Genomic DNA, 14,071 nt, shown 5'->3' on the forward strand with positions numbered 1-14,071 from the left:
AATTTTCCAACTTGTTTTGAAGCTACTTTTTGATGTCTTTTGTCACCTTGCAAAACCCTATACGTTATCTTTTTAGCTGTTGCTTCTGCCTCCTTCTAGCTCTCTTCCCTTTCCATTTGGGCCAGGGACGCTCTTTTATTGTATCCCTCATATCACTAAGGGAAAAGGCACCCCAAATTCCAGCTCTCTTTGGGTTTACATCTTCTCCTGGATCTTGGTCCCCTAGTTCTTTACTTTTGTTAGTTCTCTGATGCCTTCAGACACATTTAAAAAAATTTTGTCCTTGTCCAGCTTTTCTGTTATTCTCCATGTGAAGTTTGGTCCAAATTGCATAGTCTGCTGTTAAGGAAGGCAGAGTGCATTTCCAAACATTTAAACAGATAATCTCTCCTTCACATGAGTTACTTTTGCATTTGTAGTTAAAATGTCACTTATCCTGAAGGGTCAGATGAGATATGTTTATTATTTTGAAAATATCTTCCAAATAGATATCTGTTGACAGCCACTTGTCAGAAGAATTCAGCAAATCTGGAACGTTTATTATTTTTAAAAGAAAAATGCATACCTCATTATTAAATTGGCAGCTCTTGAGGACTTCGTTACAAGATAACCAGCGTAATTGTGCTTGGAAGATTTTCAGTTAATCTCATTTCATTATAAGGCATTGATAGTAAAGCATCTCTTATTTAAGCTAATGTGATCTGTAAATTCATATTATGGGCATGTAAACAAACTGCAGTTCACTACAGCACTGGAAAAGCAAATGAACAAATGGGCATGCTGCTGTCAACTCTGATGTGGAGAATGTCTACTCTTCCACTGAAAAGTTGACAGACTTAGTAAGGATGCCATTGTCAAACGTGTATTAAATGTCTTTGAAGCTGATTTCCTTCCTTGCTTCCTTTCTCCTTTCCTTCCTTCCTTCCTCCCTCCCTCTCTCTCTCTCTCCTTTTCATCCTTCTCATAAACTGCAAAATGTAGTTCTAACATATGTGTTCTTATATCCCAAGGGATTATCTCAAGCACCCTATGTACTGTTCCAGTCCATCCTTAATCCTTTATGGGATTATTCCATACAGCAGAGTAATTTTTTAAAAATAAAGATCAGTGACTGTCTTCCTTAAAAGATCATAAGGCTTCATATTGCACTTAGAATAAGAGCCAGGATTCTTCCTTGGACATTTTATTTGATTATTACAATGTAAACTGAATGTAAGCTCCTTAAGAGAAAAGGACCCGTCTCTTTTCCCAGTAGGTTATTAGCACCTGGAATAATACCTCACAAAAAGGTGTCATGAGTAAATGTTTGATGAATAAATATAAGAAAAGAAAAAGGAATTAAATACCCAGAGTTTCATAGTTATTGTACAAAAAATTAAGACCTTAATAAAGGCTAATCTCTGATTTGTCCTTTTAGATTAACTCTGCACAGAATTGTCACTTAATATCATTTTGTGAATGTTTTCATTGGAAGCCCTAAGGCTTTTCAGCTGTCATTCCTACAAACTGCAGCATTATTGATGTATTAATATTTTTACCTGTCCCTTCAGTATATCTTTGCTATGACTAATAATATGAGTATGCATATTGTGACCCAAGTTACATAAACCTAACCACTGAGAATTTGGGTTTGACATGTGGGATGTTTATTCTTTCACACAGTCTTTTTACACAAGCATTCACCAGGAGGATTGAACTTGGCTACCTCAGTGATACTGGTACTAAAAGAAGGTACCTATTCCTAACTCTTACTAGTTTCTCTGTCAGACGACTGTTGTTACTTCAGGAGTTGACATGGAATACTTCATTTTCAGGTTAAAAGTTGGTAGTACATTTTTGCTACTGTTGTAGATACTTTTTGAGAGATTTTTGAAAACAAATGCTCAATGCGTTTCCGAAATTTGAGATTTCACCTTTTTCAGGAAGCTCATAAGATGGTGAGAGAAGCAAATGTTAAGCAGGCAACAGCAGAAAAGCAGCTAAAGGAAGCACAAGGAAAAGTAAGTTTTTGCTGCTTTCATAGTAAAAAAGTACAAAGAAATCAGTGATTCCTGTTTTAAGGATACTTTAACATCGATTGGCTTTTGTTCCTATTGTAAACTAGTGTTTATTTTAGAAGATTTGGAAACTGCAGGAAACTATAAAATAGGGAATAACCACTACCCAGAGTTAATAGTGAACAGTTGGGGTTCACTGATATTAGAACCAAAGGATTTAAAGTCTTGTGAATCACATGTATTCTCAAAAGGACTAGACAATCACATTTTAAAGTTAATATTTTTCTTAATTCACTGAAAAAAAACCCCACCAAACTGCTAATCATAAACTAATCATAAACTATTCTATTTGGAGATTTTCAAAATTTACATGAAGTTTGTGTTAGACATTTTGATAATCTGAAAACTTTCCTTTAACATTGTGAATAGCAGCTGAATCTAAACTGTAAGAAACATTAAAAAACTTGGTTTTACTTTCTTTTTATTAGTCCACAACAAATACCAATTAAACTTACATTCATCTTTGAAAGGAAAGTGTTTTGATCAAATTGCTGACATTTAGCTGAATCTGTCATAAAACTTAGTGTATGGGACTATGTTGATTTCTTTTCAAGATTGATGTACTTCAAGCTGAAGTAGCCGCATTGAAGACACTCGTATTGTCCAGTTCTCCAACATCACCCACACAAGAGCCTCTGCCAGGTGGAAAGACACCTTTTAAAAGGGGGCATACAAGAAATAAAAGTACAAGCAGCGCTATGAGCGGCAGTCATCAGGACCTCAGTGTGATACAGCCAATTGTAAAAGACTGCAAAGAGGTAACGCGTCAAGGACTGTCCCCTCTGACTCTATTGATACTTAGTAATTCTCATCACTGACGTGTCAGTTATGATTTTTGCCAGCAAAACTTTTAGTACAAAATATGCAATATTAAGATGGGGGAGGCTTTATCTAGAGCTGGCTGCTTTCAGGGAATCTCCAGTTCCATTCTCTACTTGGCTGACCTTGGAGTACCTGCTAGAAACTTGGTAAGTTTCTTCCTCTTGCTATTTCATTTAGGGAGCAAACTGTCTTGTCTTATGTAAAGCAGAGTGGGTGGCTTTAATGATCTGGCTGGTCAGAATTTGTTGGTAGGATGCTCTAACAAAATATGAATGTAAGAAATGTATGAAAATAAGGTGATTTTCTTGAACACAACATTGTTTTTACTTAAATTCTAGGAGAGGTAGAATTTTGTATTCTTTCACTGAGTCTTAGAGTGAATTCAGATAATTAAGCAACAAAAAATAGAACTAAGCCGTCCCTCCCCCCACTTTTTTAGAGCTCTGTTTTACATTGTTTTATTCAGGTACATCATTAATCTTTAAGAAGTTGTATTTGCTCATTTGGTTAAGTTTTTGCATGGAAGCCAGGAGTTTATTAAATTGAATAACCAGGGTTGTTACTTACTTTAATTGAATTGCATTTGTTTACTTATTAATAAAAAGGATGCTAGTGAGAGAGAAGTTCAATATGTGGCCAGATCTGAATGTGACAGAATCTAAAATCCATGTTCATGAAATACTTAAGAAACTTTTTTAAGTTATAACCTTAATTTCTTTGAATTTAATTAACATTTTTAATTGCTTGGTGCAACTTACATTTTTGCTGCAATTTCTCAGTGTGTGTGATTATATACCTTGTTTTCCATTGTTTACACTAACGAAATTTAAGTGTTTTCTCATGGAACGTTTTAAAGTTCTTAGTTTATGAACTCTTAAAATGTGAATAGGTAACATACAACTTTTTGCTTTGTAGATATATTCGGTATTCTAATGTTTTGTGAAAACTTATCAAAAAGGTTTTTTTTTTTAATGTTTACTTATTTATTTTTAAGAGAGAGTGAACAAATGAAAGCACATGAGTAGGGGAGGGGCAGAGAGAGAGGGAAACAGAGAATCCCAAGTGGGCTTGGAGCTAACGTAGGGCTCGAACTTACTAACTCACTAAAGGTGAAATCATGACCTGAGCCGAAATCAAGACGCTTAACTGACTGAGCCACTCAGGCGCCCCTCAAAAAGTTTTATTGGACAAAGGAAACACACAGAGTTGACCTGTGTAAGCCTTAGAAGAAGGTAAAACAGTTGGAGAGAAAGTGAAACATGCCCACGTTTCTGTAAAAAAAAGTGACAGTCACGATATTTGCAGCATATCTGCTGAAAGCACTTAAAGCACACGTGCGTGCATGTACGCACACACATTATGCAAGACTTTGCAGTCAAGTCACTTAGACACGAATCTGAACTTGTACTGGTTTTTTGATCTGTAACCTTAGGCAAGTTACTTTTTTCTCTAAGCCCTAGTTTCCTTCTCTAAAACAGTGAAGAGCAGAATGTCTGTCTTGCACAGCTGTGACGATTAAGTGTTTAGGAAGTGCTTACCGTAGTTCCTCGCACAGGGTCAGCTCTTAATAGTTTAAGTTACTGCCTTTAAACTAGAATCTTTCCTTAGAATACCACTTAACCTGCTTTGGGGTTTATGTCCATTAAAGGGTAGACTTTACAAAGAAAATGAATTTGGAAACGTAAGTATTGTTATATACCTTAAAAGAAAGTCTGTGGGGAAGCTTGGATTTCAGACTCAGCCTTTCATTACTTCCATGGAAACCACCTGCACATGTGATTAAGCTGTCCTAGAGGCCAGAGCTGTAGTCAGTGTGTCGTTTGTGGTGTGTCCAGTGCTTCTGGACGAGAGTGGCTTAGAGCTGGATGAGGGGCACTACCTTGAGTGGGCAGCCAGGGGCAGGTGTGGCTCTGTATGTGACAGGTGGTATTGAGCTGAGTAGAGGGCATCTGGAGGGAAGAATACTTGGGGAACAGTTCATTTAAGAGAGGAGAGGGAACGAAGGACAACTGAAGAGTGAATCGGGAGGCAGGTGCCAGCCTGGATTATTGTTGATAATTCAGACAGTAGTCATTGATGTTGCTGTGGCAAAATACGCCTTAATAAATGTTATGTTTTACGGTATTCAATTTAGGAGGGTATATATATGCTGCTTTTAGACCTGCTGCTTATACAAGAAACATTTTCAAAATTCTTTTGAAAGTGCCTTCAGGTGATAGCAGAACAGTTAGTGTCCCTTTTGATCCAAACTAGGTTTCACAATTTAGTCAGTCTCCATTTAGCCAAACACTTTATTTAACTTCGCTCCCGATTACTTTTGGATTATTTTCAGAAAAGACTTCTCATTTGTTTTATATTCAGAGCAGTGTGCACATGTGTCTTAAGAGGAACTCCAGCGCTTTTTAGGGGTGGGGTGGAGACAATGGTAGCATCATTGGACACCATAGTGGGTCCGTTGAAAAGGGCTCATTTGGATTTGTTTGAGAGCTTGAATTTTTTAAGAAAGTTGGTACCGTATTATAACTAATCAAGAGTGGTTGAATTCATTATTTTAAATGAGGAGGATTTCTTTTTCAGTAATGTTTAAATTAGGTTTTAGTTTTATAAAGTGATTTTATGTTTTGTACCCTTAAAAAGATTATTTTATGTTTTTTTGTTTTTTTGTGTTTTTTTTTTTGGTTTGTCAGGCTGACTTATCTCTGTATAATGAATTCAGATCTTGGAAGGATGATCCCACAATGGATAGATCGTGTCCTTTCTTAGACAAAATTTATCAGGAAGATATCTTTCCATGTTTAACATTCTCAAAAAGTGAGGTAATTTTTTTTTATTTTAATAGGAATGCATTAGAGTGGTTCCTGTACGTTTTGCTAAATCATGCTGTATGTTTTCTATTATGTAAATAAATTATTCTAACATGTTGTGATTTACCATTTTCTTTATTCCGTATTAAGATCATGATAATTTCCTGGCATTCAGTTACTGAACATCTTTGCTTATCTGAGCAGAGGATCATTCATAGAGTGAAGTGTTAGTTACACTGGAGTGAAGTATTAAATGTGCACTGGGGGTAGGGCTTAGTTCTTGATTCTTACTTAGCCCAACACTCAGGGTAAGGGAAGTTCTCTATACTCTGAGGTGTTTATTAGGTTTATGTATACATGATAAAAAAAATCATCATTTCTTCATCTTTAAAATGGAAAAAAATGCCTTCCTTGCCTATGTCACAGGGTTGTTAAGAGGTTAAAATGAAGCAAATTAAGTACATACAAAAACTTTTTAAAAATGTAGGGTACTATACCAATGTCAGGTCACAGTTTTAATTTGTACATATGGAAGGTTTGTCTATAAATATCCTGTCAATCAGTGTCTAAGAAATGGAATCCTAAGAGTCTTATGTTAAGTCTTCAGAGGATTTAATTATAACCTTACTTGTCAGGAGAAGTTAAAATGAACAGTAAAACACTTTTGATATGTAGGTATGTAACTCACTGTGTCTCTGTGTCTGTTTCTAGGTAGGCCATATTCCGTATTAGTAATCTTGCCAGACTGAAGCAACGTGCTGGTTTCAGCTGTTGTTGATCAGTTGCTACCATCTCCATCTGGGCATTTAATATTTGATAATTCAGCTAGTTCTTTTGTGCACATAAGTACAAGTTCAGAAAATACATAGCTGTAATTAGTATATATTGCTGTGTTATGAATGACTAGTATTCAAAAATATGCATAAATTTAGCAAAATGAGGCATTAGGGTATTCATCTTGAAGTGCTGTTAATAGTGGATGCTAATTGTGGGTAAGAGATGGACAGAGATTGGAATTAATGCCTTCAGTTCTCTTCCAGATAATGAGGTAAGTTACTTAGCTATAACTGAATTGCCTGCCTTTCATGATAATATTTGAGTTGTAAAAATACTCAAACCAAGATTGTATAGTTTCTTTCTTTTTCATTGGCTAAGACTAAGCTTACAGTAGAGCTTGGGGAAAGAATAATTTTGAAGATTAGTTTATTATAGAATACAATTTTAATATTTTTATGTCAGCATAGCTTCTGATACTTTCTGTTTTTTTTTAAAGTTGGCTTCAGCCGTTCTGGAGGCTGTGGAAAACAATACTCTAAGCATTGAACCAGTGGGATTACAACCTATTCGATTTGTGAAAGCTTCTGCAGTCGAATGTGGAGGACCAAAGTATGTTTTTAGAACTGTGTCTTGTAGAAAACACTGAGTTTTAAAAATGTTACATTTGTAAATATTTCGTTTTCCTACTTTTAAATGGTTAAATTTCTTGTTAGTTTTCTATTTTGTGCAGCTAAAGACAAATCCTCAGTGCAAGCTGTAGCATTTCAAATGTAGCATCAAAGGGAGAGCCCTTTTAATTCAAAAGTATACATATATGTTAGCTTAGGTGTTAGAAACATTTTTTTTAAACCGTCCGTTGTGACTCATTAACTGATCATAAAATCAGTTTAGTGGGTCATAAGCAGAATATTTGTTATACATATAGAAACAGCTGTGTGTAGTAGGTTTTGGTGTAGAATATTTCTTCCTAATGTTGCCATTAAAAATAGTTTGGAAAGACAGTGAATTAGACCAGGTCTTATCAAGCATGAAAACAGGACACCAGAAAGACTTGAATAGTCCTCCTGTTTCGTGCTGTCGTATAAAGGATTCTCACTCTGGTAAATAATCGGTTCTGTCTTACATGAGAGCTACTTGGCAATTATATACCTTCAGAGGTAAGACTCCCACATTTCATAGCGGAGCAGGCTTTTTTCTCTCCAGTCCTAGGAGGAGGAAAGACTGAAACCAGTGGTACCTAGAGCCTTTGGCATAGATGTTTGCAAAGTGACTTGGAAAGATTTGGAGGAAGCTGCTTACTTGGTGGTTCAGAACGATGTATATATGTGAAAGCCTGAGAAAGCTCCTAGAAAGCAGTAATTGACTCCTGTCTGAGTCATTTTGAAGGCAGAGGAGGAAAGGGCTTTTTGAGATTAACCAGTAGGTCTGTGTTAAAGCCTGCTGTAGGAGTTGTGTGCTTCTTCTCATTTCCTGTTGTGCATATTGCCGTTCTTAAATTTTTTTTAATGTTTATTTATTTTTGAGAGAGAGGGAGAGGTCGGGAGAGAGAGAGGGAGGGGCAGAGAGAGAAGGAGACACAGAATCTGAAGGAGGCTCTAGGCTCTGAGCTGTCAGCACAGAGCCCGAGGCAGGACTCGAACTCACGAGCCGTGAGATCATGACCTGAGCTGAAGTCAGACAACCAACCGAGCCACCCAGGTGCCCCTGCACATTGCCATTTTTAACAGGATCACACAATGTTAGTATTCAGATAGTTATTTGTGGGGAGTGCCTAGTCAAGTATTTGCTCTGTGAGCCACACATCCACCTAGCATTGTGTCCTGTTTTATTCTCCCATGTGCTGGTAGCACAGCGGCCTCTGAATTTCTAAATTTACATTTCTAAATTCTACCCTTCCAACAAACACCGAAGTATTTTTATCTTGATCAATTATAACAGTTTTTGTGCTTTGAAGGTCTATGTGTACCTTATTTTAAATGTTACATATAGCAGTTTTTATTACAGAATTTAAATTTCTACTTGCATTATATAGAACACATACATGTGCAAATATCATATGATGACAAATGAGCATATCAGAGCGAATTTATGTAGTGTTTTGGTAAAATAATTATAGATGTCAGGTTTAGGGAACACTTTACATAGTTTAGGGATATTGTGCTTGTGGCAGTGGGGTTAGATGTCAGGTGTTTGGGAGTGCATGTCGTGTGACAAAACTTAAGGAAGATACTCTCTTCTGTGAAGTGTGCAGTATGGCCCCAGCCAGGGCTCTCCTGGACTAGGTAGTGAAGGTAATCACTAAGTAAATGGCACATGCTGTAGGAACGTTGAGAAAGCCAGGACCAGTCTTGTGATGGTGATGAGGGGCTGTTACTGGAGGCGGGGAGATTTGATCCGGGTTCTCGAAGCATGGGTAGAATTTGAGTAAAGAAAAGTACATGTGATTGGAGGCCTGGAAAAATCAGAGAATGGTGAGTGTGTAGATGGGAAAGATGTGACAAATCTGAAGAGCATTTTGGAGGGAAGAGACTCAGGTGGGGGCTGGGAAAAGAAGAGCTAGAGATGCGTCAGGTTTCCATATAGACATGTTGACCTCCCCAAGTGAAAATGGCAGGTGTGGGTTTGAAATCTGGGGACTAGAGCTGTTCAGACATACCAAGGTTCTGTAGCACGCTGACAAAATGCACTTGGAGGCCAGAAGACTTGGCATTGGATCCTACCTCAAATGAAAATGTATTGGCTGTGACAGTTCACAGGTGGCTTTATAAATGAGATAAGAAACACTGTCATTATTTCAAAAGTTGATACTTGAAACCACTTTAACAAAGCACTTTCAAAATCAAAGTACTTGACAAACAGGTGTATGTCTGTTTCTGGAAGAGTAGTGTATCAATTGACTTTTATCAGTTCAATGCAACTTTTCCTTCTTGTGTAAGTTACCCCTTTGGCGGTTCCAAGGACTCTTGACACTTGTGCCTGAAATTTCTTGATCTTCTATCCTTCCCAAGCTAGTAATTGGTATTTTTAAATTATTTTTATAGATCATTAAAGGAAATTTCTTTTTTTTAGTAAAAAAAATTTTTTTAATGTTTATTTTTGAGAGAGGCAGGACAGAGTGTGAGCAGGGGAGGGACAGAGAGAGAGGGAGACACAATCTGAAGCAGCTCCAGGCTCTGAGCTGTCAGCACAGAGCCCAATGTGGGGCTCGAACCCGCAAACCATGACATCATGACCTGAACTGAAGTCGGACAGTTTAACTGACTAACCCTCCTAGGCACCCCATGGAATTTTCTAAGAAAGGAGCAATGAGGCAAACTTTCTTTGAAAAGATGAGAATTCTTTTGTGGGTGGAATGGCCATCTCCAAAATTATCCTATTTTAAGTACACATTCTCCATTTGTTTTCTTAATGTGGAGGTGCATTTGTATCATATTTCTTACAAGTATAGCTGAAATTTAATGTTCGTGTAACGTAGTTTTCTTTATTATATAATTTATAATGTCATTTAAAATGTTGGCCACTTTATCTTAGTTACAACTATATTCATTTTGCCTTGAGAGGGAGTGGGAGTTGTGTTCAGCCATGGTCCTTGCTTCAGAGGGTACCAGCTGGGCTGCTGTAGGTCTGCTCTGGCAGATAAGCCAGCATCATTGTATTGAGCTGTACAGTGACCAGGGGCTCATCACTTAGCCAGCAGTTATTGAATGTCTGCTGTATGCCAGGCACATGCTTGGTGCCTGGCATTTAAAGATAAATAAGATACAGTCCCCATCCTCGAGAGACTTACAGCCTCATTCCAACCGGAAAGCCTTCATACCAAACCTTAAGAGTCCATGGTATGCAAACAGAAAGGATGGTATGTTTGAATATAGTGTACTTTGTATAATTATTGAGGGTCAATATTTTTGTAAGGTGGCCTGTTCCTCTGTATTTCTCAGGCCTGGAGCCACATTAAATGCATATACTGCAACCAGACCCACCGAAAAGTACCACATCTAGAAACTTATCCTGCAAGCTGTCTTAGTAACATGTTTTGAGACTTGAACACTCATCATCAGGTTTTTTTGAAACTGAGGAAGTAGTTGAACGCCTAATGGGAAACTCAGAACTTCCCTGTGGCTGGTTACTCATTTGTAAATTTGCTTCAGAATAGGACATATATTTGAAACATTTAGTTTCTGTTCGAAAACCATGGTGAATGTTCTGTTGTTGAGCTTATGTTAGAATGTAGGCCCCAAGGGGGCAGGGTCTTTTGTCATTTTCATCATGATAGCCCAGCATCTATAACAGTGCCTGATACACAGGTCTGAAATATTTGTTGTCTTGGCAAATGTAAAACTTGTACAGAAGGTAGGAGCAAAATGTTTTTAATTAAAAAAACAACAAACTAAAATTTGTCATTATTTTACAGAAAATGTGCTCTAACTGGCCAGAGTAAGTCCTGTAAACACAGAATTAAATTAGGGGACTCAAGCAACTATTACTATATTTCTCCCTTTTGCAGATACAGGGTAAGTAACTTAACCATGAATTTTAATAAAGCTCGCTTTGATATGACATTTGACTAATGACTTTTTTTTTCCTTTTGGCCTAGATCACCTCTGTATGTAACTTCTTTACATACATTCGATATATTCAGCAGGGGCTCGTGAAACAGCAGGATGGTGAGTGTTCTTAATTGGTTATAAAATGTTTACATAAGACTTCAGCAAAAAGTATAGAACATAGTAGTAATGCTCAAGTTTTATTATTGGTGCATTTATATTGAAGCTCTTACAGTTCTAATGTGTGGAGAATTTGGGAACTGATGTCTTTTAAAATGATTCAATCATTGTATTTGCCTCATTTTACTCCAATTTTGAGTTTTAAGCAGGATCAGTTATAACTCTTAAGAGATATATGATAAACCAGATGGTAAATGTGAGGGGACTAGTAATTAGGTCATTGAATTTACTCCTAAGAAATAAAAATATTCATTTTTATTATTCAATTCAATAATAAATTCATTTTTATTATTCAAGCTCTAGACATGGTCAGATTTATTTTAATTGGTGGGAACCATGAGGATCTAACGATAATTTTTTTGTATATTTCCTACTTTTATGTATGAATTAATAAAGCAGTCATGAAGATAGTTCTGAATGGGATAAAGATTACTGTATTGTGAATCAGCAGAAACACGTAGATGATATATTCAGGAGAGCCAACATCATGCAAGTGTTTTAATACTTTTAATACAGTCTTTCATGATTACTGATGATTCTGTAGCCAAGTGTCTTAAATGCCAGGCATAAAAATGAATAAGGCCCAACTGCTCTAAAGCAGTGTTTCTTGAGTACATGTGATTATTTTAAAACAAATAGCAAATACTAAGCTAGGGATGAGTCCATACCCATTTTGTATTTGATGTTGTTAGAGGAATTTCCTACTCATATTTTTTTTAGGGACTGAAAATATTTTTATATTTAAAAACTGGAAGAAATGTATTATCTTTCGGTCATGTAAACCAGTGACTCTTAATTCTGTGGAAAAGTTAGTTATGCTGATAAAAACTTAGTTTAGTATTTCTAAAGCTCTGGTATGTTGAGAAGAGACATATTGATTTAGAATCCCATATAATTAGATTTTAATGCCTAAAAGAATGAGGGTGAAACCTCTCATTAATGTTTAATTTCAACCTGAGCAGCAAAGCCTTTAAACTGTACAGTACTTTTTATGACTTTTCATAAAATTGAAATATTTTTGAATACCTGTTGGTAGATCATAGGATTTAAGCCACAGAACAGATGATTTATGTTGAGTTAAATTGTCAAGCATGTTTTTTTCCTGTTAAAATAAAAAAAAAGGTTTTCTGGGGAAGATGAAAGATAATTTCCTTTATGAAAATAGTAAGAAATTGTCATGGGTGGTAGTGGGGGTGATGGTGATAGGAGTGGTCTCTTCTCTGGTTCTGTTACTTTTCCACTTCTGGTACTTGGTACACATCATATACTGTGTGAGTTTGTAGCAAATAAATATCATTAATTTTAAAATTTGTTAATTGTGCCTTTTGCCAAAAAGGATTTAGGGCAGCTAAATCTAAAGCAGGGTTTCTGAGGCTTGGTACTATGAATATTTTGAGCTGAATAGTTCTTTGTTGTGGGGGCTATATTGTGCATTGTAGGATGTTTAACACCATCGCTGAACCTTACTCAGTAGAAGCCAGTAATGAAAAATGTATCCAGACATTGTCAGATGTACTCTTTAGGACAAAATCTCCCCTAGCTGAGAACCACTGATCTAAATCAATCCAATCGGATGATGTGTCTGTCAGAGGGAGACCTTTTGTCTGAAATACAAAGCCACTTTTTTCAAGTTACAGAAGTGGCTTGCCAAAATAGAGATAATTGAAATTTACAGATCAACCTTTGCATTTATTTTTATTTCTAATTTGAGCCACATACAAAACCTTTCTTATTATTACAAAGAATGTTACTGAGTTTTCTGGACTGTCTTTTGTTTTCTTTTTTTTCCTGTTTTACTCTCTGTTGGTGTTGATAAACAGTGGAATGGCCAAGATGTAGCAAACTAGAGCAAGAAGATCCATGAGTTAGAATAATTGAGGACTGAGTGTAATTACTTATGAAGGCACTAGGATTGCCATTTATTCAGGACCCTGAAAGTGTCTGCCTTCTGTTGGGCTAACGTGGTCATCTATGTATCTAACAAACAGTTGTGATAAAAGTGGGATGCTCACAAATAACATGAAAAAGTTTCTGTTGAAATAGCAATAAAATGTCGAGGCATTCGGTACGTCATTCAGAAATGCCCAATTGGCATTTCAGCTAATGTTAAATTCTCAGTGAAACAGTTAAAAAATAATGAGGATGGTAATTTATGATTTATGTGTCTCCTTTTCTATTTGTATAGTTGATCAGATGTTTTGGGAAGTTATGCAGTTGAGAAAAGAGATGTCATTGGCAAAGCTGGGATATTTCAAAGAGGAACTCTGATGCTCTCTGCCTGGGACCATGCATGAACCTCCCTGAATACCTGGAAAATGGCTGAATATTTTTATGGTTACTTGATATTTATTACCAAGGAGTGGGCCCAAGACTTTTTCCCTCTTTTGCAGATTACACTAAGAAGTACTGTGATTTCTTTTAAATTGACCTATGCTGTGTTTGCTTACTCTTTAGTTGAACACACTATAGAGAATTACAGGTGTACTAGTGATTGTAATTTATAGTTGCCCAAAAAACAAAAATAAAAGCTAAATAAATAAGTACATAAATGTTAGATTGAATATGTTTTTGCTTTCTCTTCTAGCTCTGACATGGTATGTAGGGTAAGCTGAATGTATTGAATTGTAGCTTTCAAACTGCACAGCAGCCTGTGACAAGGAAGAAGGCTGAGTGGACAGGATCATCTCTTTACCCCCACAAGAATGACTCTGTTTTTGTCTGTATATTGAGCCTCAAAGAAGGATTTTATTTAAAGAAAGAAAAAAAAAAACACTTCACTATATCCATCTAGAGAAAGCTACTGTTAGTATTTCTGAAGAATAGCTTTTTGGCTTTCAGATGTTTTCTCCCTGCATATGCATATTTCTGAAAGAAAAAGACTTCCTTT

General features: G+C 36.4%; 1 protein-coding gene across 5 annotated transcripts in view; it reads left to right on the top strand.

Moving 5' to 3' along the window:
- Positions 1-13,727, top strand: part of RAB3IP (RAB3A interacting protein) — a 47,350-nt gene extending 33,623 nt beyond the window's left edge. For all 5 annotated transcript variants that reach the window (XM_047868114.1, XM_047868116.1, XM_047868113.1 and 2 more), the window contains 7 exons: positions 1,923-2,000; positions 2,612-2,815; positions 5,567-5,695; positions 6,957-7,069; positions 10,872-10,971; positions 11,055-11,124; positions 13,370-13,727. In XM_047868114.1, the coding sequence (XP_047724070.1) occupies positions 1,923-2,000; positions 2,612-2,815; positions 5,567-5,695; positions 6,957-7,069; positions 10,872-10,971; positions 11,055-11,124; positions 13,370-13,452 (777 nt within the window). In that variant the 3' untranslated portion in view covers positions 13,453-13,727. The remainder of the gene's footprint in view (positions 1-1,922; positions 2,001-2,611; positions 2,816-5,566; positions 5,696-6,956; positions 7,070-10,871; positions 10,972-11,054; positions 11,125-13,369) is intronic.
- The last annotated feature ends 344 nt before the right edge of the window (positions 13,728-14,071 follow it).

Source organism: Prionailurus viverrinus, chromosome B4, assembly GCF_022837055.1.
Source record: "Prionailurus viverrinus isolate Anna chromosome B4, UM_Priviv_1.0, whole genome shotgun sequence".
Lineage (NCBI taxonomy): Eukaryota > Metazoa > Chordata > Mammalia > Carnivora > Felidae > Prionailurus > Prionailurus viverrinus.